We start from the raw sequence: 23,433 nt of genomic DNA, 5'->3' as shown, positions 1-23,433 counted from the left end.
ATGATTTAATATAGAAATTTTAAAGAATGCAAATTTCCATTCAAAATGGTATTTGAAAATATTCATGAACTAACGTTTTTATGGTTTCATAAGGTTTTTGATTGGCTTAACATTTTGTAATATTTTTCCTCCATGCAGCGCCCCAAACTCAAGTTTTCTAATTTCTTTTCATGTAGAATGACAAGATAGTTGGATTTTTGTATTTTCAACTAATGATAAATAGTTTTATTATGAACATTCAGTTTTTGTCCATCTTTGATTTTAATATTCCATTTGTGTTATGTTATAATGGTTACGTAAGGTTAATTTTTGAATTATGCACTGCATTATCGTTTCAATTGCTTAGTTATGTAATTAACTCAAACTATAATTTGTGTACATGTCAATGCAAATAAGCATTCCCACTGAGTTAATGTATATTTATTGACTATATTCTTTTATAATCATTAGTTTCTTTAATATTCATATAATTTTAATGGTATGTATCATATTTAACTCTTGCTTACTTTGTTAGAGCTCGGAAAATATACAGCTAAATTTAAAATACTAGGCGTAGTTGATGTTTGCTTTAGCTAAACTAAAAGAGCACAGAACGGGAACTGAATTAAATGTTAATAGGTTGGAAGTGATAGCCCAATCTAAACGAACATACAAATTCAAAATTTTGTAATTAATTTATATAAAATATATAGTGATCGCCATCGCGACAAACAAAAGTATCTTTGGACAACTTTTTACAGAGTTTATTTCAGGTTTCCAACATCATTGGAGGATTTTGTAATAAAGGTCTAGATTGACTTAAACACAAAGCCTTTAGGGATAAATTATTGCTGTTTACTTCTAAAACGTACTTCCTTTTTTAACTCTACAAATCGATTGCAGCCATCTTACATATGACAATAAGCTATATATACAAATTTTCCTTATGCGCCCGGCGGCGTTTGTTATGTGTCATAATCATCTTGTTGCGAGCTAAAGTAGCTTACCAAACCACTGAACTCGCCCACAACAGCTGCTCCCGTTGCAGACGGCGGTGCTCTTGTTTCATGAGCTGATCCCGAGTCATCCTCGGCAATGGGAGCCGGGGAATTCGTGGATTCGGCCGGACCTGGTACCTCACCCACAACAACAATAGGAGATTTTCGTGTAGGGTACGCCTCCAAAGTCGTCAGCTTTTTGCTGGTTATCACAGAGGCCACTGGTGGCTTGTGGCTGAGGGCTTCGCCGGGGATTGCTGGTGGAGGGGCTGCGGCGGGTGGTGGTCCCACAGACTGCGTCGGCGGTACTGGAACCAAATTCTTTCCATGCGTCAGAGCGGAGACCGAATGATTCGTTGGCGTCACTGTTGGCGGAGCACTTACGATAACCGAACTAGGTGCTGTATGGGCAGAAGGTGTGGTCAGCGGCGGAGGAGGAGGATAGTAGCCGTATGGGGGATATCCACCTGAAACATTTGCAAAAAGATATTTAAATTTAACCCACTGTATATATGACTATATGACTTAGGACTAATACACTTTTGAGCTGATATCGCTAACTACACTGTTTAAATTAATATACATAAAGGGTTCGACAAAAACTAAACCTAGAAAAAATCACATTACAATTATATTTTGTATCCCTACTCCTGCGTTCTTTATTCCGAAATTATCGACTCTGCTTTCGATGGTGATCAGCATTATTCGAATGTTATTCCTTTAACGAGTTAAAATGTTGACCAATATTGTTCACTTTTCACTTTTCGCAGGTGGGTAATCCCATTTATGGTAACATTCTTAATAATGATCAAAATTCAGATATTCTTATATGTATATCCAGGGAGATATTTTAAATAAATAACCTTTAACAATTTGGGTAGCACAGAATTTTCAATCTGCGTGCGAAATTCAAAAAAGCTTCGTAATACTGATCAACAGAAGAACCCTTTTGGGTAAGTTACATACATAGCTTTAAAACTGAGAGACGAAAGGACGGACACAGTTATAGTCTACCTTCCGGCATTTGCAAACTTCAGACAGAAATTATACATGGTGCATATAGACAGGATTTCAAATACTTATTCTTTGTACCTATATCGAGTAACAATTCTATGCAATTTTTAATTCATTACAATTAAAAGCTTGCTAACTCTTAAAAAATATTTCACTACGGTGCTTACGTGGTCCGGGCGCAAAGTCAACGGCTCCTGGTCGCATACTTCCAGATCCTGGAGGTCCCCCGACACGAGGCGAGAAGTTGGGATTGCCATACATGGGTGGGGCTCTAAAGAAACTCAGGGGGTTAAAAGGATTTAACCATTAACATAAATTTGACTCACCTGTAGGGGTTCAAATGAGGCGACGCGTGCCTCGCTGGTGGCGGTCCGGAACCAAAAACTGCTCCCATGGGCGGGCCAGTGGGTCCGCCGTGATGCTCCGCCCCATGGAGGTAAGGCGGCCTTGAGTTGTTCGCGCCACCGCTTGCCGTGGATGTGGGCGGGCCAGATCCCCGTAGTGGCGGCGGCGGTCCATAAGTGGGTCGCAAGGATGCGTGGGGCGGTGGCAGACCGGGAGGCAACTGCGGTCGCAAGAGGTGTCTAGGAGGTCCTGATGACGACGAGGGGGAACGGGAACCAGTGATCGCGGGACCAGGCTGCTGGCTAGCTACTTGGCCGTAGAATCGGGCCAGTTCCGCACTGCTGGGATACATGACGCCGAGCGGTCCATGACCTCGTCCATGAGGCAGGGGCAGGTGCGCCGGGATCCGCGTGATCACAGATGCTTGCGGAGTGGGAGCGCTGGCGACGGCATCCTCGTGCGGCTTAAAGAGCGGCTGCCCCTTGACCTTTTCCGAAGGGTTTGGGCCCGGAGCTGTTGAGGAAGTAGCCGCCGTAACAGCCGCCGCCGTCTGTTGCTTCTGCAACTGATCTCTGAGGGGTGTTACCTTTTTCCGCCTGCCCCTTGGCTTGGAATCGGCCGCCAGATTCCCCGCCGCTGTCTCGGGTGGACGGACTGCAGCCGAGGCAGCCGCCGATTGCATACGATGTGCAGCTGCCGCAGCCGGCGGCATGGACATGACCAGAGGTAGGTGCTGGGCAGATCCGGGTCCTGTCGCATAATTGGGGTGTCCCAGTGGCTGGCCAAGAGGAGCGGAGAGGGCGTTTTGCAGCAGGTGCATGGCCTGTGGTGAGGCGACAGTCTGCGACAGATGGCGCTGGAGCATGGGATGCATACCATGCGGTGGGTGGGGAGGGAGCAGCGATGCGGGGGGATGCACCGAGCCAGAAGAGAGCGGGAACTGGTGTCGCAGAAGCGGCGGATGCATGGTGGGCATGGGGAGTCGCTTGCGATGTGGCTCCTGCAAGCCAGACGCACTGGGAGCTGATGATGGAGCTGGAGCCTCGGTCGACACCTTGCTAGATTGGCGGGACTTGGAGGGCGTGGTGCGCAGGACCTCCTCTGCCCCAGGCAACTCCCGGGCTGCCACGGCTGCGCTGAACTGCTCTTCTTCCTCCACCATGCGTGCAATTGCGTCCTCCATGTCCTCGGGCAAGTCGTCGGGGAGCTCTGCGTCGTCCAGCTCCGACTCGTCTACTTCGTCCAGATCGCCAATAGTCTCCCCCTTGCGCTGCAGGTAATCGATGTCCAGCACCTTGGCCTGCCGAATCACTGAGAGCGGCACCGTGGAAAGCGAATCACCGCTGGCCGCCTTGCCAGGTGTGCGCTTCTCAGGCACAGGGGCTCCCGATTTGATGGGTGTAAGTCGTGGCGTGGCCGCCAGCTTGGCTCCTTCGGCATTTTTCTCAGCCAGCATACGCTTGATCTCCTCCTGCCGCTGGATGAACTTCTGACGCTCCTCGGGCGGCGTGTCGGGCCGATGGACGCCTGGCTTGATGCCGCCATCAGAGCTGTCGTCGTCTACATCAACGGATAAAATTAATAATTAAAAATTGGCTTAGTTCAGGGTATGGTGGAAAATCAGTAAAAGGAGGGCTGTTTTTACGTCTAAGCACATATGTAAATTCATTGTTTTTTAATAACAATGTTATTTTATATATTTATCAAAAAATATTGCAACCAATTTAGTACTTACCGTCCTCGATGTAAGCGTACCGACGTCCACGGGTGCGAGTGCGATCGTCGGAGGCGGCGCCGTCTTCTTCCTCGGAGGAGGCAGGCTTTTTCTTCTTGGCCTTGCCTTTTCCTTTTCCCTTGCCTGATTGCGACACGGATCCGCTGGATTTGAGGGGCTGAGAACGGGGCTGCTTGCCGGATCCTTTTCCCGACATGTTCGTTCCTTCTTGACCCTCATCATCTTCATCCTCCTCCTCTTCCGGATCGCTTTCGCTGATGTCGTCGTCGGAGTACTCCAGGCGCTTGACCTTCTTCGCAGCCTGGGGGGCTGGCTTCTTTAGTTTGGGAGACTTCCTGGCGATGCCAGCCGCAGAACTCGACTTCTTGGCGGCTGCCGCCTTCTTCTTCTTAGATGAAGGATTCCAGTTGCCATCATCGCTTTCGGAAGTGGTGTCGTCGCACAAATCGGCACTGTCCACGTTTTCGGACAACTCATTATCGTCGTCGTCTTCCGTTTCGGTTTCCGTGTAGTCCGAATCTTCTTTCTTCTTTTTCTTTGTCTTTGCAGTCCTTCGCTTCTGATCCTCCTCTTCACTTTCGTCGCTCTCTTCTACCACAAACTTGCGATCCTTTCGCCTCTCACGCGCCGCTCTCCTGGCAGCCTTCCTCTGCTTTTTCCCTCGACCGGGTCGCCTGTACACCTCCAAGCTCGAGTCGGAGTCTCCGGATCCAGACTGTGAGGTGTCCTCGTCCGAGTAGCTGGACGTTTTAAAGTCCTCGTCGCTGCCATGATCTTCCTCGCTGCTCACATCCAAGGTCGTTAGCTTACGAGGCTTCTTCTTTGCAGGCGGTTGCTTAAACTTGTTGCTGCGCTTGAGTGGTATTTCGTCCTCGGACGATGACGAACTACTGCCGCTAGATTTGTCCTTTTGTTTATCCTTTTCTATGTCCTCCTTTTCAGGCACATCCTCCTCTCCCGGCAGATCTTCGCGTCGCGTCTTCTCTTTGTCCGCCTCTATAATTGTAGATATGTCCTTGCCCCGGCCCAGGTTTCCTGCACCGGCGACCTCGTCCATCTCTTTTTTTAAGGCCGAATTGATAAGGTCGTCATACTCGTTGAGCCGGTAGCTCACATTGATCTGCCGTCGCTTGCGCAACTTGTAAATGGGTTCATCGTCCGAGTCCGAGAAGCTGCTGCTGTTGTCGCTGCTCGAGCCGGAACTCGATCCAGAGCCGGATCTGGAACCACTGCCCAGAGACTTTCCATTACTGGAGTCGGACTCGTTTCCACGGCGGCGTCTGGTGCCTCGCTTGGCAGCGCGCCGGTTACTGCGCCCATCTCCGCGGCGCCTCTTCACCTTTTCCGCCTTGCCGACCGTCTCGTCATCCTTGTCGTCTTGGTCCTCGTCCTTTTCTTTCTTGGTGTTATCGTTCTTCGCCGCCAGTGTAGCTGCTTCCAGCTCCTGTCGCTCCAGCTCCGCCTGCTCTTCAGCGAGGATCCGTTCCTGTTGCTTCTGGGCCACCAATGTGTCGAACTGATGCAGCTGCCGTTCCAGGGCTGCTATGAGCTGCTCCTGCTGACAGGGAGGGCAGTGCCAGTCGCCCTCGGGGATGTAAAAGAGCACAGGTGAGAGGCAGGAGCAGTGGTAGCCTTTGTTGCAGGCGGGTGAGTCGCAGAGCAAGATCCACTCGGGATGGTCGGACTTGCCGCACTTCTGACAAGCCTCCTCCGCATCCTCCTGTTTAAATATAAATAATATATTTAGTTCGTGGTAATTTAATTAAGTATATGTATTTTAAGCACAATTAAAAATCTTATTAAAAATCGATTATTATAAAGGTAAAATTAGGAAAGAGGCATCTGTAAGAATTTGGTGTAGGATTTGTACTTTCTGTTGGATAAATAATGAGATTATGATCCTATAAAGAATATATGCAGTTTATTGATAAGCATAAACAGACGAATGGATAAGACCACCTGTCTGTCCGAGGCACCAAAAACATGTTTTTTGCTTGCTAAATTCGAGGGCAAGTAATGGAAAAAATTATTCTTGTTTTCTAATTTGGAAAAACCGAGTTCTTAAATTAATTCGAGGTCCCTGCATGGCAAATTTCTGAATAAAATTATGATAACCATCGCAAGGGTAAAGTTTCCTTGTTTTCAACCAAATTATTTTCTTTACCTCCTCTTGGTCTTCGGCGTTCTCCTTGCGCACAGTGCGTGCCCGCTTCATGGGCACCACCTGGGACTCGTCTTCCAGCTCGGATTCCGGCGAAAACTCGTGGTCGGAGCGGAAGAGCGGCGAGCCCGGATCCGTTTCATAGTGCGGGGGCTCCTCCTCTTCCTCCTCGCTTTCTGGCTGCTCTTCTGAGTCTGAGGACCAGGCGCCATCCTTGCCAGGACACTTCTTTTTCTTTTTACTGCGAGCCTCCTCCTCCGCCTCGCTGGCCTCTGACTCTGATTCCTCTCCAGAAGGCTCTAGCACTGTAGGATCTGCCTCCTTCTCGGCCTTCTTCTTTTTCTTAAGCTCCTGTTTCATGGTGCGTAGTGCCACCTCTTCTTGCTTTCGACGCTCCGCCTCCTCTTTGATCTTTTGCTGGGCAATGCGACGAGATTGGCGGACCGGTGTCTCCGAGTCGTTGGTCTCGATGATATTGGTGGTGTCCACTTCACGCTTTTTACGCGGCCCACGTCCTCGGCCCACCTTTGCCTTCGGCTCCTCTTTAGGTTCCTCCTTGACGACATCCTCCTCATGTTTTTCCTCTTTTCCTGGTTTCTCCTTGACTGTGTCCTCTTTGATCTCCGATTTAGGTTTGCCTAAAATTTTAGGAGTTTCCTCGTCATCTTCGGATTCCTGCTTTGCCTCCTCTTTCACTTCTGCCTGGATTTTTTCTCTGGCTCCACCGCGAGTCCTTTTGGGCTGAGGAAGCTCGGAGTAAACGACAGCAGCACCACCTCGCCGACCAGAACGACGGGCAGATCCCTCCGGTGGAGACCCCTCCTCCTTCACAGGAGGCGACGAATCCTGGACTGGCAATGCAAGGGGATCCTCATTCTCCTCCTCAATGTCCTGCTCGTTGTTGCGCTTTACCTTCTCGCTGACGGCGGAGGACTGTGGTTCACTGGGCGAGGATTCTTTGGAAAAGGACTCTTTGGCATCTTCGCTGCTACGACGCTTGCGATGACGTTCCTCCGGGTGGACAAGAGAAGGATTGGGAACTGCAACGGCAGGCAAAAGGGTCTCACTGTTCGTTCGCTTTCTGGGAATGGCTTCCTCTTCGCTTTCCTCCTGCCGCAGTTGAGTTAGAAGATTCTTCTTTAGTGGCTTGGTTACCGGCGACTTCTTTGGCGGACTGAAGGAGCTGGTGGGAGGTGAAGCTTCTGTGACTGGCTGTGGCGGTTGCAGAGCCTTCTCGGCGACCTTTTCAGGCGTTTGCAGAGCCTTCTCTGCAACCTTTTCAGGCGATTGCTTCAGCAAATTGTTCTCGGGCAACTCCTTCTCCATTGTTTTCTTTATCTTCTTTTCGATAATTTCTTCTAGAGTAGGTTTTTGTTTACTGACTGTAGGTATAATCTTACGCCGGCTGCGCGGATCCTCCTCTCCGCTGGAGGAGGTAGTTTCCTCGACTTGCGTCTTTTGAGCCTCCACCTTCCGTCTAGCCTCCACGTTGGTGGTCTTCGGTCTCATCTTAATTCGCTTTCCCCCCACATCCAGATCATCCAGTGTAAGATCTTCATCCTGCGGCTCCTCTTCCTGCACTTCGCTTTCGGAGGTCGAGTTCCTAAGAGCGGGCTGAGATTCGTTAAGCCGTCTCTTGCGATTTAGTAACATAGAAGGCTTAGGTACTGAAATTGTTTTCCCGACTAGGAGTGGCTCTCCATCCGCCTTGGGTTTCTTATCGTTCTCCTTCGACTTTTCTTCGGGAATCAGGGCATTAGAAGTACTCGGCATTTCGTTTTGCACTTTTTTCGTTTTCGTATCTTCTGCGGGTGAGGAATTAGTATTTTGAACAGTCTCGAGACAGATTGAGGTCGCATCTTTACTAGATCTAATCCGTTCTTTATTTAGATCGGAGGGTTTATTGTCATTCGCAATCGTTTCTGGCACAATTTCAACGTTTTTAACTTTTGTTTCGTATACATCGATTTGGCTTACAGGATGATTAATTAAAGATTTCGATTTATTCTCGCTTTTAGCTGTTTCTATTTCCACTTCACCTGTGGATAAGCTTGACGTGGATTCCTTAGCCCTTGTTGTTATTGTCGTTTCCGGTTCAGTTTTTGTTCTCATTTCATTTTGGCTAGGTTTAGGTGTTTCTGCTTCACTAGATATTTTGTCATTGCATATTGTAGCCGTATCAATATCTGTATTAGAGTTCTGCAGATTAGTTATCGACGGTTTGTCCTCTTTGGAAAATTCATTTTCTTTTTGAACTGGACCATTTTCCTTAATACCTTCTTCGTTTATGCAGTCCTTAGCATTTTCTTTTGTTTCTGCAACTAGGCGTACATCATTATCTCTTAATAAGGATTGTTCGTCTTTATCTGATTGAGTTTTCGTGTCTGAACATTCTTCTTTCGTATTCGTCACTCCTTCTTTTATTGCTTCATGTACGTTGGAGATTTTATCATTCGTTTCTATCAACTTTATGTTGAATTCCTGCGAATCCGACTTATCCACTGGCTCGGACTCATTCTCTTTTATTTGCTCTTCTGAGATTTTTATTTCTTTAGCTTCTTGGCTTTTGTAAGTCTCTTCACTAGGAGCAACAGAGGCTGTGGCTTCAGCACCCGCTTCAGTCTCCTTGAGTTCGCTACCATTTCGTGGCGGATCGTCCTCCGCGCACTTTTCGGTCTCTCCATTTGTTTTCTCTTCGCCCAAGCTGTCGAAAATGCTACGCCTGGCCTCTGGCTTTGGTGTTTGCTTCATGGGACTCAGCTTGAGGCATCCCGGTTCTCCAAAGAAAAAAGTGGCCTTCGGCTCCGATGTATCCACAGTCGTCTCGTCCACGGTAGCCTCGTTTTTGCCATTACCCACGAGACAATCAGTTCCCCATCCATGACCGACCACAAGGAGCACTGGATCCGAGATGGCTTCACTGAGCTCCAGTTCATGACCGAAATCGAAGTTATCCAGATAATCGCCCATGTAAGTGGGGGGAATAGCCTCACAGTCGCGGCCTGATCCTTGGCCCCGCACCTCTATCGCTGGATCCTCAATCGCCTCGCCTACTTCTTCTTCGTCGTCGTCTTCTTCGATATCCGCCGCCGCACTGTCGATGTCCTCCTCCTCCTCTCCCTCGTCCAGTTCAGAATCCTCCTCGTCCTCTTCTTCCTCCTCCTCCTCACCGGACTCTCCATCGTTTTCGTCTTTAGTGCTCTCATAGCGACTGGGCTTTTTGATGCGCTTGGTATCAAGTAGTGTGGGCCGGTGCTTCTTCTGCTGCTCCTCCTGGGAGGCTGTGGGGCTGCTGTCCACGTCGTCGATGGAACGCTTTTTGGCTAAGCACGGTGATGCGCTGCCTCCAAGCTTGGCCTGGCTGATGAGCAGTGGCTAAAAAAAAACGAGAATTGAAATCTAATATCTGCTTCATAGTTTGGTTTGTTGCATACGCACCTTTACCCTCTTAGACTTTTGCTCCTCCTGCTCGGGAGAACGCAGTTTAATCTTCAGATTGGGCACCGTTTTTACGGGCTCTACCTCATCTTTCTCTCTTTCTCCAGCACCCACTCCTTCTCCATCTCCTCCTTCCCCTTCATCTTCTTCTTCTTCCTTTTCCTCCGGAGGCGGCGGTTTGGCGGGACAGCTGTTGCTGCTGCTGGTGTCCTCGTCGGCCTCGCCTATGTCTTTCGAAGGCAGCACTACCTCATTTCCACGCAGCCTGGCAATGAGGTTGACGAACTCTTCCCGGTTCGTGGCCACCACCTGCCAGATTTCCTCGTCCAGATGCTCCTGGTAGATGCGCAGGTTGCAGTCGGCATCTTGGGTTAGCCAGTAGGCATGGCCCAACCTATCCCGTCCAATTGGCTCCGAGCGAAGGGTGTCCGCATTCAAGGTCAGGATGTGGGCCCGGAACTTGGCATTGCGCTCGAACTGACTTTCGAGGAGTTCCTGGGGGGATAAAAGGAACTTTAGTACTGCCTCAGACGATGGCGATTTCGTCTCTTACCCGAAATATTCGTAGCTTGACCTTCAGGCTGGAGTTCTTGTAACCAAAACGCTCGACCTCCCAGGCGTCTTGGACCGAATAGCCAAAGCAGAATTTGCTAAGGGCCGACTCCCAGTTTTTCTCATGAACCGTCTTACGGGTCTTTCGCAGCAGCTTTATATGCAAGTCCTTTAGCTCGGGAACTGCAAGGATAAGTTATTATTATTCGTAAGGATTTGACTTATTTTTACTAATATCTTAGTTTGCTTTAAATAAAAGTGGGTTTAAGGTCCCCATTGCCAACATGTAATGTATGTGTTTATGGAATGAAGCTGTTACTCCTTTTGTAATTTCGAATATCATTTAATTTAATTGAAAATGTATTTTGTACACGCATGGCATATAAAAAAATATATATTTAAACTATTGCACTAAAATATCAGTTCAAAAATAATAATAGTTTAATACCTATCAAAACCAGTTAGTATTCAACAACAACAAAAAATATTTACATCTTTCACGTATTTGTTTTTGTTGATGGCGCTTGTGTTGTACACAAACAAAAAATCTGCTGCTCTTTTCGATTACTCTCTTTGACAAGCACGAATACGAGCGCTCTCTTCGACCCAATCGTAGACCCATTTAAAAACAGTATTTCCGTAGTGTTGCCCCAATAATTCCACCTGACATAACTTAATTTAGCACAGCCCCGCCCCCACAAGTTGCCCACCTTCGTTGTTGTTGGTAAACCACTCCTGCAACTGCTTGAAACTCGGCAGGCTCAGGCCCAAATCCTTGGCGAATTTCTGCAGGAAGGCGCAGATCACCGCGAAGTCCGGGTCGTTGGCGCACGTGTGCAGCGTGGAGGTCAGGGCGTCGTCGTCCTTGCACTCCTCCGATATCGCCTCCGCCGGAATTGGAATTGAAGTCGGAATCGCAGCTGAGGACGCCGCCATTTTTCATGCGTCCCCGAGAACGGGTGAAAATTTTCGTGGGTTGGATTGTATACTACTCTGGCAAAACCGCACAATGGGCACTGATATCACGCGGCATTTGTCCGAATCTCAAGCACTCTGGTTGCACGGCACTACGAGTCGTCGAGTTTGCATATTTCTGGCCGCGAGACTGCGCTTTTACCTGCGAAATTTCTTTTTTAAACCAAAAGAAAACGCTTTATTTTCTATTGTGAGTGTCAGTGGGACCGTGTCGCCGTTGTGTGGCAATACCGACCTTTGAAGTTTTCTTTGGACCGAGTTGGCAGTCAGGCGGTGAATGAACTAGTTTCTAGTATAGTTTAAGTATGCGGGAACTGGTTGGCAGTATATTTTGAGTGGCCTTGAATAAATTAGTCCTATTCCACCACAACATAAGGTAAATAATTACACTATTAAATTTAATGGTGTTAAAAAAACATTTTATTTATTGTATATTGTAACAATTTGTTAGTTAATCCTAACTTTTTTGCGTTCGTTTTATAGAAAGTCAAATAATTAGAATAAAATTGACTTGTATTTTCCTTAATTGTCTAACAACACTCATAAAACTAAACATTTTTTAAATTAAGAAAGGTAGCCTTTAAATTGAACAAGTCGCTGGAATGAGATACTAAAGTTTTGTTTGAAATTATTTTTGATAGGAATTTTTAGCAAAATACTTTTTAACAATGAAAAATTCTTATTAGATTGTAAGGTATATTCCACAAAAAAAATAGTGCTTCATATAAATTTAAATACATTTTCCCAGGAACACAGTAAACTTTAAGAATGAAATTATTTGAAATGATTTCTCTTAAAATTCTCCGTGGTTCCTGATTTTCTAGAAAGCACTTCCCAAGTTGACGAATTTTTGGGCGATTTTAGAATTTGTTTTTTAGTTGTGTTATAATTTCTGTCAAAATCAATACGGCACGATTCGCGAGAAGATAGACGCGAGCCAAGAAAATATAGGTAAAAGTCCGGGAAAAAAGTAATAGTAAGATCAATTTTTGTGCAAATGAAGCTGATATTAATGGTTTTAGGAGCGGCAGAGAGTCAAGATTTGAGATTATAGGAAAAAGTCTATTATAGTCAGAACATAATACTCTGAAAGGCTCATGCCACGCATAGTTAGATCTATAATGATTTAATATTAGGGGAATATAATTTCTTGTTAATCTATTAAATTATTAAACTATAAATGTACATGTTTTCATTGGTAATTTAAAAATTATCCTATACATTTGTATTCCAAATTAATGATCAACAGAAATGTTGGTAACATTTTTAGATTAAAAAATCAGTTGTTCTTAAAAAAGTTACAAAATTGGTTATACTCGTAGCTAAGAGGCAAACTTCCTTTCTTGATATATCCTGCAAGCGCGCCTTAAAGATTTAGTCAAAAGTGTTCAACTTAGTAAAGACGAAATGTTTTGCTAATTATTGCATATAAATTGAGGTATGGTTGTTCAATCCAATTAAAATGAAATGTTATGTGAATAACAGGAATATTTTCAAATAATTTTTTTTTCGTTGATCTGAAATCCTCAGTAATTTAAAAATAAATAAAAATATGCAGTAGTTTTCGAGCGCGATTGAACTTTTCGGTTAGATTTGCTTCTTTAATCTTAGATTTATGAAAGCTCGTTTGAAATTGTTGAAATACATTTTAATAATTTTTCCGTTATTTAGATACCGAATATTTGGTATTTTTCAGAAGAGAGCTAGTTCAGCTCCCGCACCTAGTTCGAATGAGCAAACGATTTCTGTGTGTGTAGGGGGAATTTGTTGATAGATAGAACGAGAAACAGTCGCAGCAAAACAACAAAGACGACGCAAACAAAACGAATTTAGTTTTTCGAAATCAATTCAAATCAATTCGCATTGCTCATCTGCCTGCGTAGCTTTGTATTTTTTGTGTGCTCCAACGGTGGAACACAGCAACAAGATACAGCAAAGAAAAACAATAATATCTAGGGGCCAGTGAAAGTGTAACGAGATAAATAGATACAATCAGCCAGAGAATCCAGCAACAATGGCCACATATCAAATGAACTTCAACCAGGACTTTACGTAAGTAGCAACAGCCGTGCTGAAATCCTTGGGTTTGGTTCCAAGCCAGGAAGGTCACCAAAGCGAAAAAAGTGGCGAAACCACGGCTAACAATTCAGATACAAAAATCGACAAATTAGACGGGTAAACAAGGCGAAAACAGCTGCTGTGGGGGAGTGTGTTTGTGGGTGAGCGTGGATTGCCGTCATTTGCTCGTGTGTATGTAGTTTATTAGAACATGCAAACAAGCAGTTCCAATTACAACGACATGCATTCATCTATTTTGAAATACCGTTCCTGGAGTGAGTGTTTCGGGGGAGGAAAGTAACCGACTACACTGTCCAACAAGACTGGGGGTGGATAGGGCTGGCGGGTTAACCCCGCTAGCCAACACTGGCCTTTGAATTGGCAACCCAATCCAGTATTCTCATTTTGATGGCCACTGTGCGGGGCACCCACACTCGCACGAACCGCACACTAATGCGTGTTTTATGCGCAACAGCTGATGTCGCGATACTCTATGCATGTAAAGCTGCGGTCAGAACAAGCGTACTAAAAAACCATTTAAAAACAGTGATAACTCGAAACAATAAAAACCAAACAAAATTATCAAAAAATCAATGAAAAATATATTTAAAAAACAGCTTATGCCGCGGTGTAAGTGTGCCTAAGGGACAATTGGAGTACAGTAATCACGCGTAGCAGTGAACCAGTAAACAAAAAAAAACATTTTCTTATTAAAACACCCGTTATAGAGACCTCTGTATCTACACAGTCTTAATTCTAAAGCTTAATTAACCAGTTTCGCCATTGCATAGTTGCGTTTATTCTGGCTCAGCTGATGTCATTTGGCACAAAGCAAGGTGAAAGAAAAAGTGCAAATCTGCAAATATTCTACTTTCTACTTCGTTTTTTCGCACAAAGCTAAACGGAAAGGAAGCAACAAAAACAATCAATATTACAATTATGGTGAAAACAATTAAAGAAAAAACAATACAAGCGCAAATGCAATAAAATCGGCAGCTGATAGATGCGCGTCATAGGCCAAAAGAGAACAAAGAAGTTCGATTGGAGAGGCAAAAAGTTCGAAGAGAGGGAGAGGGGGGATCCGAGCAATTTCTAATCAGAAACAAATAAATTATCTCGCGGGGGTGAATGTACGCAAAATAATATTTTCATTCGGGCTATTTTCTTTGATATTTTTTTACGGATCTCAAATATGTATTAATCATTATCTGCTTTTCTTTTTAAATAAACATTTAGTATTAAATATCGATTTGAACAGTAGAAAAGTTTGAATTTTCAGAATGACAAGTATTTATTCTTTTTAAATCCATTTTATATTTATTTTTTGTATTACAAATTATTTTAACAAGAGTCTTTAATTTTAGATCAAATTAAAATTTACTTGATTTAAACAATTTGAGAAATAATAGTTTTGTAGTTTAATACTCTGGCAGAAGGTATTATTATTTCAGTCAGTGGTTGCTCTGGGTGAAGAACACATTTCCGAAATATAATGAGATTTTTGTCAGAAGGAAAAGGCTACCTCAATTTTTTTTTTAATTTATAAATTTTTTTTGTTTTTATTTTCTTAGTTAAATTTTAATTAAATTTCGTTTAGTTTAGTTTTTAGAATAATTTTAGCTAAAGATTTAGCAATTCCTTTAAAAACTATTACTAATTGCTTAAGTCAAACTAAAGAAAACAAACTAAAAAATTTGAATATTTCTGAAAACCACCTCAAGGAAATTAATTTAAAGAACAGTAATTAATTTCCCTAAGTGATCCCATTGTTGTTTTCAGTTTGTTTTTGTGAGAATCAGCAGTGTTTTTGAGATTGATGTTTGTTTGATAACTTGCAATTGCTCATTCAGGTTAATTTTCGAAGCGAACGACCTCAAGTGCACTTTTGAAATGCTGTAAAAATGCATGGTTTATTTTCGATGCGCCGTTCTAAAGAAAATTGCTGTCCTCTTCGTTTATTTTGGTTAATCATTGCGTTTGTTTACTAACAACGCGAAAACAAAAACAACTTCAAGTAGCAACAACAAACAAGAGACCTTAGCGCGCTATCGCATAACAAGGGGCCTGGTAACCTTGGGCCCCATTTTAGCGACGTTACGCCTTTGGCGGGAACTAGTTTCGGTGTTAGGAGAGCAACACCAACAACACGTGTTGCGCTCACCGACCAAGCCGTTGTTGACGGCTTATCGCTAAGAGCGTGCCTTCAAGCCAATTATGTGCCAAAAATCAAATGTAATAATTGCCAAAGCTCAACCGGTTTTGAATCTGGCGCTCAGAAAATACGGCCCGCCAAAATACCAATTATCAACTGGAATTTCAAACATCTGGCACCTCTGCAATGCGCTCGAATATGGCCACACTCGAAAAATGCGGAAGCAGCAACAACAACAAAGCAAAAAAAAAAACAAAGGCGAGAATTAAACTATAATTGACTGCAGTTTGCAATTAGAGCGAGAGAGTGAATGGGTAAAAATCGATACGCGCAGAACCGGCGATGGAGCAGCGGGCCAACTTCCTGGCACTGACCCTCCTGGACGCCCTGGAGGACGAGAACGAGTCGGACATAATGTCGATGCTGGAGCGGAACAGCATAAACGCGGGCATCGTGCCCTGCGATCGGGGCCTGGCGCCCCTGCACTACGTGTGCGGCATGCGGAACGGAGAGCTGGCCCAGCGCATCCTGGAGCGGTTCCTCGAGTGCCCCGACCTCGATGTGGACGCCCTGTGCGACGGCCAGACCACGGCGCTGCACATCGCCAGCATCTACGGGCGGGCTGATCTGGTTGGGATGCTGCTGGAGCGCGGCGCTCGGGCGGATCTGGCCGACGAGGAGAACAAGCTGCCCGTGCACTACGCCATCGAGGAGTGCCACTTCGAGGTGCTGCAGCTGCTGCGCGATCACATCTTCCGCCAGCGACAGCGCCAGAAGAAGCACAAAGAGCGAGTGGACGCACTCACGCCCAATCAGCAGAGGTACAATCATGATGTCACCTCGCCCTACTACATCAACATCACCCACAGGCGGCACCGGCCGCAGCCAAAGTTCCCAGAGCCAGCGGAGATCGAGTGCGTCGATCCTCCAACTCTGCCGGATGAGGAGTCGGTCAACCTGTTCGCCCTGACCGAAGCCCATCTCACGCAGCTCATCCAGAGCCAGCGGGAGGACCAGCCGGCCGATCCCGACCAGCCAAAGCGGCGCACTCTCATAGAGAGCTGGCGCGAGAAGGTGGAACGCTCGCGGGCCCGCCAGTCCCTGTTCCACCAGTACAACGAGCATGTGGAGGCGCTCGTCGATGAGGCCATTGGGCAGGAGGACTTCAGCTACGAGCAGCACCTGCAGCACCAGCTGCAGGGCGAGGCCAATCCGAAGGGTCAAGCGGAGGACGCTCCCTGCTCGGGTCGCCAGGTGTTTGAATTGCTGGTCGAGCAAGTGTCCCAGGCGGTGGTCGTGGAGCCCGAGCCGGAACCGGATCACAGTTTCTTCACAGCACAGGGTGAGGAGGAGTCTGTGTCGGAGAAGTCTCCCCGCCAGGATGAGTACTTCCTGCAAATCAAGGAGGCCTACGTCCACACGGACGACGAGAATGGCTTAGTTTTCTATGAAGCAAAGTTCCTGCAGAATAGCGACACTCGGCAGCCGACCGAACAAGCTCCCAAAGAGAAGAAACCCGACCTGGACAGCACCGCGAGCACGAATCACACCCTGCCTCTGGACTACGAAACGGATGCTCTGCGTCGGGAGTTGACCCAGTTGGGAGCTCCAGTGGGTCCCATTACCAAGACGACCAAGCGGCTCTACATCAAGCAGCTGATCAAGTACAAGCGGAACACTGAGGCACTCCTGGCCGCCCAGAAGCACGCCCAGGAGGCGCAGATCCGGTACTCGGTGGAGCTGCATCGCACGCTCCGATCCCCGGAGGACTTCGCCAGGATCAGCGATTACTTGCCGCATGAGGCAGCCTCGGCCGCGCATTTCGCCAAGTCCGGCATGCCCAAGAAAAACCTGCGGGAGGGCCACCTCAAGCAGAGCTTCATCTACATGCTGATCGACCCGCGCATCTCGCGGAATCTGCCCGGGGAGAGCGCTTTCCTCGAGAAGTTCGGTGTGTGGCAGCGCTTCCTCGACTCCATTTTCTACGTGGGCAAGGGCAAGTCCTCGCGTCCGTACGCCCATCTCTACGACGCCATGCGCCAGCACACTCGCCTCCACCAAAAGCGGAACAAGGAGAAGACGAAGGGGGAACGTGGCGGTGGATTTCGCGCCCTGCAGCCAGAGGTTTTTCGTTCGCCGCCGCCGGGGGATGGCAAGATGGGAAGCCGGAAGCTTGAGCGCATCCTGGACATTTGGCAGCATGGCAGTGGAGTCGTCTGCCTGCACGTCTTCCACAACATCTTACCCATTGATGCGTACACCCGCGAGGCGTCTATAATAGACGCCCTGGGTCTCACGCACCTCACCAACCTGAAGCGCGGGGATTACTACGGGCCCGCCCAGTCGTGGACGATGAAACAGAAGAAGCAGTTGGGCATTGCGCTGCTCCTCAAGGCCATGCACATCTACCTGGCGGAGGGAGAGTCCCAGCTGTCGCCAAGCGACCTCCTCTGAGGGAGGGACCGAAGTTGGATGGGACAGGTCCTGGCAATAGGCACCAAGTACAAAGTGCAGCGGCGCAATTCTAAAATGTAATGTTCAAAGCTCGATCTCAAGATTGTTTATTGTAAAAACGCAACAAAAGAGGATAGTGAAAAGCGGAAAATGGAAAGCTGGAAATGCAAAGTTTAAAAAATAAGGATGAAGGAGGATTTACAAGCTGCTTTCATCGAAATATTAGTTTTTAAATGGCATTGAAATATTTCGGTGGCTAGCCTTCAATATATACACATGTTAATTCCAAACAATAAATATATACTATTCAGGAGAAAAAAGGTTATATTAATAGTTTTTGTTTTGGCCCAAAAATAACTGTTATGATTAATAGTTAAGGGTCTATGTAGTTAATAGTTAAGGGTCTATACAAATTAAACTTATATTGTGAAGGTTATTTGTGTGGTAAAAATGAAATTGGTAAAATATTCGATTTCGGCCCAAATCCACCAAATAAATATGATTTCGTTCATTAATTTATTTATTAATGCACATGTGTATTATTCATGCGTGGAAATTACATGTATTTTTAATTACAGTATACAATTTTCGTAATTGTTAAAGCTGCAATTAATTAAGTAAAATAGATTTGATAATCAATTAAGTAAATTTATTTTAGGTGGTTTTCCTAAAAGTAAAAATCATTGACCAAACCCTTTAATTTGCTTGGACAACATTTGGTTGTTTCCATTTCGAAAGGAGTGAGAAAAAAAACCACCCTTAGGAAACACCCTCAAATAATTTTCGTGCAACATTTCTCGATTCTGCATTAGCACCACTCGAAATCACAAGTACAAGAGCAATGGGAGCCTAAAAGCATGCTGCACCTTTTGACCGGTTGCAAAGTCGTCGCTTGAGAAATTTTTGCGTGCGTGTGCGCATACAATTCCCAACTGGTTCTAGCAGCGCCTGCATGGAGTAGATGTCGAATGGCAGCGAACAGTTATCTTTGCGCAGTGGCAATACCGTAACCGATGAAGTTCTACTGAGGTGCGGTTATTGCTAGTTGAAAACTTTAACCAATACCCCGCCATGGGGACGTGAAATACCGTCCACTACGGCAATTTTTGGAAGCCCGAGAGGGCTAATTCGATAATAAATATGACTTTGTAGTTGATTATAATAATTTTGGGCTAGTTGGCCATGCAAAATATAGTCACATTAAACGTGTGCATAGAATGTCGCTCACTGAAAAGAAACCATCTACATCTTTGAGTAAAAGAAATCTTCGGTAAGCCGAAGTTTAAATTTATATATCTGTATAACTGCAAATTATAAGAAACATTATCAGTCAATACACCTAATTCACCTGTTCCCATTTATAAACGTGTCTGCCTCATTCTTGGGGAATAAGGAAATTTCGTATTGGTTGTAACAAAAAATAGTAATGACGATTTTTATTATTTTTGAGAATAAAAAAATAATCATTATTTTACGGGAAAAACTAAACAAAAATAATATACATATATTTTATTTAAAATTACGTTTAATAGGTTCTTGTAATAAAAGAGTAAATGGTTAAACTAAAAAAGTGTTTTGAAGTCTAAAGCTATAACCTTAATAAAGTTTTTAACATACATTTTATAGGGCAAAATTTGTTTTTAAAAATTGTCAAAAATTTGTTTTAAAACCGATTCATTTTTAGCAAAAAATAATTCAAATATTAATAACTATTTTTCATTTTTGGTCAGAAGTCTCCGACTGTAAATGGTATATTTATTCTTAATCAACATTACTAAGCAAATATATATAGTCATATTCGTCCGTCCATCTGACCTAAAACTAGAGATTAGATGGTAATGCCTTGAGTATTATAAAAATTGGAAATCCCATAGCTATTTGCGCAGTGTACACTGATAATGTTAAAAAAGTTTGCCGATCGGAGGGCTATATCCCATGGTTGGCATATGAACGATCGATTTAATTTAAAATCGTTTCGGATAGTTTTAACAAGTTTATGTAAAGTTAAAGGAGTTTTAAGGATGCCGGGAGTTGACTTTAAGTTGCATTTGGGTTTGAAAAGATTTTCAGTTGTTTTAATTATTGTTTATGTTTTATGCTTTCCTATAGTTCCCTGTCCGTACTAAGTCCCACAGGGCTTCGACTGTACTCGATAGCCAGCCAGGACAAGGTGGAGGAGATATTCGCCAAGGACAACACGGAGCAGATCCGAATAGTGGAGCGCCTGTTCAACAGCTCGCTGGTGGTGCTGGTCACCGCCCAGAAACCCAACTGCCTCAAGATGCTGCACTTCAAGAAGAAGCAGGACATCTGCAACTGCTTCTACCCGTCGGAGATCCTGTGCGTCCGCATGAACCGACAGCGGTTGATCGTCTGCCTGGCGGAGAGCATACACATCCACGACATCCGCGACATGAAGATCCTGCACTCCATCGAGAACATCGCGCCCAACGAGCAGGGCCTGTGCGCCCTGTCCCTCAACTCGCACTTGGCCTTCCCAGTCTGCCAGAACAGCGGCGAGCTGCGCATCTTCAACGCCAGCAAGCTGCGCACGGGCATGACCATCAAGGCCCACGACACGCCCCTCTCGGCCCTGGCCTTCTCGCCCAGCGGCGCCCTGCTGGCCACCGCCTCCGAGCGCGGCACCGTCATCCGTGTTTTCTGCGTCAAGAATGGCCAGCGGGTGCAGGAGTTCCGGCGGGGCGTCAGCTGCGTGCGCATCGCCTCTCTGGTGTTCTCGGCCAGCGGGGACTTCCTGTGCGCCTCCTCCAACACGGAGACCGTCCACGTCTTCAAGATCGACGCGCGGGCAGTGGAGGCCGTTGAACTGAAGGCGATAGGTGAGTGGTTGCCTAAGGGGGCTGTATGATTGGCACTAGTGAAGAAAGTAAACAATATTGCAAGAGATCACACATGTGATATACATTTGTACTAGATATGTAATGACGACAGTAACAAAAATGATGGGAAATCTAATAAATATTGATATTGCCATATTAGGTTTTGTAAAAAATTAAAAACTCATTTGACTGCTTGCTGCGGTCCGAGATTAAAACCCTACGAATCTGCCAGAATTCTAAGATGGAATAAATTAAAGGAAAAGAGTTGTCTTACACATTACCTCAAAATTAGTAGAATTAGTTTGGTATTTCTTTAATGGGCTAAATTCAAGAAGTTTTCCTTAAAATTTTTTATACTATTATTTCGGTTCACTATCTAAAAATTAAATTGTAGTACAGTTTGGCCTACGAAATTGTTTTATTCAGCATGAACCGTTGAGAAATACCTTATAAATTCATTTCATAAGAGTAAATTTAATTAATGTTAATATATTGTATTTATTACAGCGGATGTGGCCGCCAAGTCAGAAACTACTGCCAAGGAATCAATAGCGGCCACCACAGCAGAGGAGGCCAACAAAACTGCCGCACCTGTCGCCAGCTGGGGCGGGATGTTCTCCAAGGCGGTGTCCTCGTTGCTGCTGCCCACGCAAGTCAGCGAAGTGCTGGCCCAGGACCGATCCTTCGCCACGGTGCAGCTGGCCCAGGGCGGCCTGAGGCACATATGCGCCCTGACCCGAGTGCAGAAGGAGCTGCGTCTGCTGATTGCGTGCGAGGACGGCTTCCTCTACGTGCACGAGTTCCTTGCGGATCGGGGCGGCGCCTGCAAACTGCTGTCTGTCCACGACCTGCGTGGAGCCCTGGAGGATGTCATCGAGTTGCAGCTGAGCGAAAGCGTACTGAGGTCGCAGATCAAGTCGGCGAGTCCAGCGGTTATGACGCAGCCCTCGCTTACGATGCTGAAGAGCTGTGCGGCCAGTGTGCTCATCGAGAATCCGGACCCGACGCAGGATAACAGCTATGCGAGCATTCTGAAGGGTGATCAGGCGGATGCGATGTCAGGTGGGCAGATTGATTCATTCATTTTCGAACCATTTCTGTAACCATTCCTCATCCTTAGATTCCGCCAAGTTCCGAAAGCTCTGCGACGCCATAGATACTCCGACGAAGCTTTACGATGAGCGACAATTTCCGCCCGTGGCCATTGCCGCCAAGGATTGACCACGACGCCGCTGCCCGAAGGATATGGTCATGGTCGATAGACAGCAGATGAATAAGCAATTTTAGAGAATTCTCCAAGGACATTACCTTAGATAAATCGCCCAAACAAAAGTGTTAAGTAATGTACCCCAAGTTATACTTAATAGCAAAAATACTCTTCAAAAAAGTATTTTAATTTATATATAAGAGAATATTTATAATTCCTGTCTTATTCTGTACATATGAAACAACAGAACTTTTCAACTGAGAAATTCTTTTTTTCTAGTTCTGTTAATTTATTTTTGTCCTAGTATTCAACCAGATAATATTCTATGCACATTATTTAAACTCTATATTTTTGTAAAATATCAATTTAGCAATTTAATAAGTATATAGGAGTAGGTAAAAATGTATGGATGGATAAAGAAAATTGTGCGATAGAAGCTCTAAAAAATAAAAAAAAAACCAAAACGGAGAAAAAAAAGCAACAAATAATGTACCTTAAAATGAAGAGAAGTAACAAACGTATTATACTAGCTTTGCAAAAAAAAAATTTACCATTATAATGTGCAACAATATCGTAGATATTATTAATATTTAAAGCGAAAAAGGATCAGAATAATTTAAAAAAAATCTTAAGTATTCATATAAAATATTTTTAAATATTATTTAAATAGGACAACATAATTACTAGAGGAATTTCGAATTCAAATACTTTACGAGAATACTAAGAAGTATGTTTGAGTTATGTATGTACGTAAACAAAAAGAAAAAAATAATTAACCAAAAAAAAATTAAAATAGAAAATCAAATAAAAACTGAAAAACCCCAATAATTGTTGTTAATATTTTTGAATAGACAGTATAAACAACAGTTTAAACGAGGACGGAAGCTAACTTCGGCAAGCCGAAGTTTTAATACCCTTGCAGACTTTGCCGAAATTGCTAAAACTGAAAAAGTAGCGAAAGGAATAAGGTATACATAAATAAACTAGATTTGCATTGTTTGATTCCAATTGCTTTTATACTGCAAAAATGTCATATAAAAATGGAAAAAAAGGGATACATTCGCAGCCTTTAACAATTTTTCCTACGGAAGCTATAAGATATAGACGTCCGATCGGCAAGCGCTTTTACCCTAATCAAGATATGCGTAAATAAATAAGACTTGGAAAAATTTATGTCAGTAGCTTACACACTACGCGAAAAATTCAGAAAATCATCAAATTTGGACCGATTTCACCCTGTTGTTCCTATGAGAGCTATAGGATATAGACGTCCGATCGCCACGTGCTTTTACCCTAATCAAGGTATGCATAAAAAAATAAGATTTGAAAGATTTATGTTAATAGCTTTTACACTGCGCGAAATATCTTCCATTCTTGAAAGTTATATCCGATTGTTCCTATGGGAGCTTTAGGATATAGACAACCGATCGGGGCGGTTTTCAAACTTGATCTGCATACACATGTTTTAGGACAACTGTGAAAGTTTCAGATCGCTAGCTTTTAAACTGAGCTCGCAAACGGTATT

General features: G+C 44.7%; 3 protein-coding genes and 1 non-coding gene across 4 annotated transcripts; 3 read left to right on the top strand and 1 right to left on the bottom strand.

Annotated features, from left to right (window-relative positions):
* Positions 1-202: 202 nt before the first annotated feature.
* Positions 203-11,417, bottom strand: LOC108038468. Its single transcript, XM_017115253.2, has 8 exons — positions 10,933-11,417; positions 10,224-10,405; positions 9,671-10,165; positions 6,236-9,607; positions 4,072-5,791; positions 2,318-3,896; positions 2,159-2,262; positions 203-1,444 (listed from the first exon to the last, which is right to left on the bottom strand). Exons 1-8 carry the CDS (start codon positions 11,156-11,158, stop codon positions 945-947), a joined length of 8,178 nt encoding a protein of 2,725 aa, XP_016970742.2. The 5' UTR covers positions 11,159-11,417; the 3' UTR covers positions 203-944.
* Positions 11,418-12,939: 1,522 nt separating this feature from the next.
* Positions 12,940-22,733, top strand: LOC108038470 (WD repeat domain phosphoinositide-interacting protein 2). The gene is made up of 4 exons (XM_017115257.2): positions 12,940-13,249; positions 19,971-20,701; positions 21,209-21,763; positions 21,822-22,733. Exons 1-4 carry the CDS (start codon positions 13,212-13,214, stop codon positions 21,920-21,922), a joined length of 1,425 nt encoding a protein of 474 aa, XP_016970746.1. The 5' UTR covers positions 12,940-13,211; the 3' UTR covers positions 21,923-22,733.
* LOC108038469 lies at positions 14,858-19,135 on the top strand. Its single transcript, XM_017115255.2, has one exon. The coding sequence runs from the start codon at positions 15,750-15,752 to the stop codon at positions 17,859-17,861; it is 2,112 nt and encodes a 703-aa protein (XP_016970744.1). The 5' UTR covers positions 14,858-15,749; the 3' UTR covers positions 17,862-19,135.
* LOC123037838 lies at positions 18,846-18,985 on the top strand. Its single transcript, XR_006417645.1, has one exon. It is a non-coding gene; the product is annotated as a U4 spliceosomal RNA (small nuclear RNA).
* Positions 22,734-23,433: the final 700 nt, after the last annotated feature.

Source organism: Drosophila rhopaloa, unplaced genomic scaffold, assembly GCF_018152115.1.
Source record: "Drosophila rhopaloa isolate 14029-0021.01 unplaced genomic scaffold, ASM1815211v1 contig_2, whole genome shotgun sequence".
NCBI classification, from domain to species: Eukaryota; Metazoa; Arthropoda; class Insecta; order Diptera; family Drosophilidae; genus Drosophila; species Drosophila rhopaloa.
The sequence above is the reverse complement of the archived record's forward strand: the minus strand, read 5'-3'. Positions and strand labels throughout refer to the sequence as shown.

Bases quoted from the DNA above. Each gene is read 5' to 3' on its own strand.
- LOC108038470 (XM_017115257.2), top strand. From the start codon at position 13,212: ATGGCCACATATCAAATGAACTTCAACCAGGACTTTAC. The intron at 13,250-19,970 runs GTAAGTAGCAAC...GCTTTCCTATAG, and splicing joins AACTTCAACCAGGACTTTAC to TTCCCTGTCCGTACTAAGTC. The intron at 21,764-21,821 runs GTGGGCAGATTG...CCTCATCCTTAG, and splicing joins TCAGGCGGATGCGATGTCAG to ATTCCGCCAAGTTCCGAAAG.
- LOC108038469 (XM_017115255.2), top strand. From the start codon at position 15,750: ATGGAGCAGCGGGCCAACTTCCTGGCACTGACCCTCCTGGACGCCCTG.
- LOC108038468 (XM_017115253.2), bottom strand. From the start codon at position 11,158: ATGGCGGCGTCCTCAGCTGCGATTCCGACTTCAATTCCAATTCCGGCG. The intron at 9,608-9,670 runs GTGCGTATGCAA...GTTTTTTTTTAG, and splicing joins AAAAGTCTAAGAGGGTAAAG to CCACTGCTCATCAGCCAGGC. The intron at 1,445-2,158 runs GTAAGCACCGTA...CAAATGTTTCAG, and splicing joins TGACTTTGCGCCCGGACCAC to GTGGATATCCCCCATACGGC.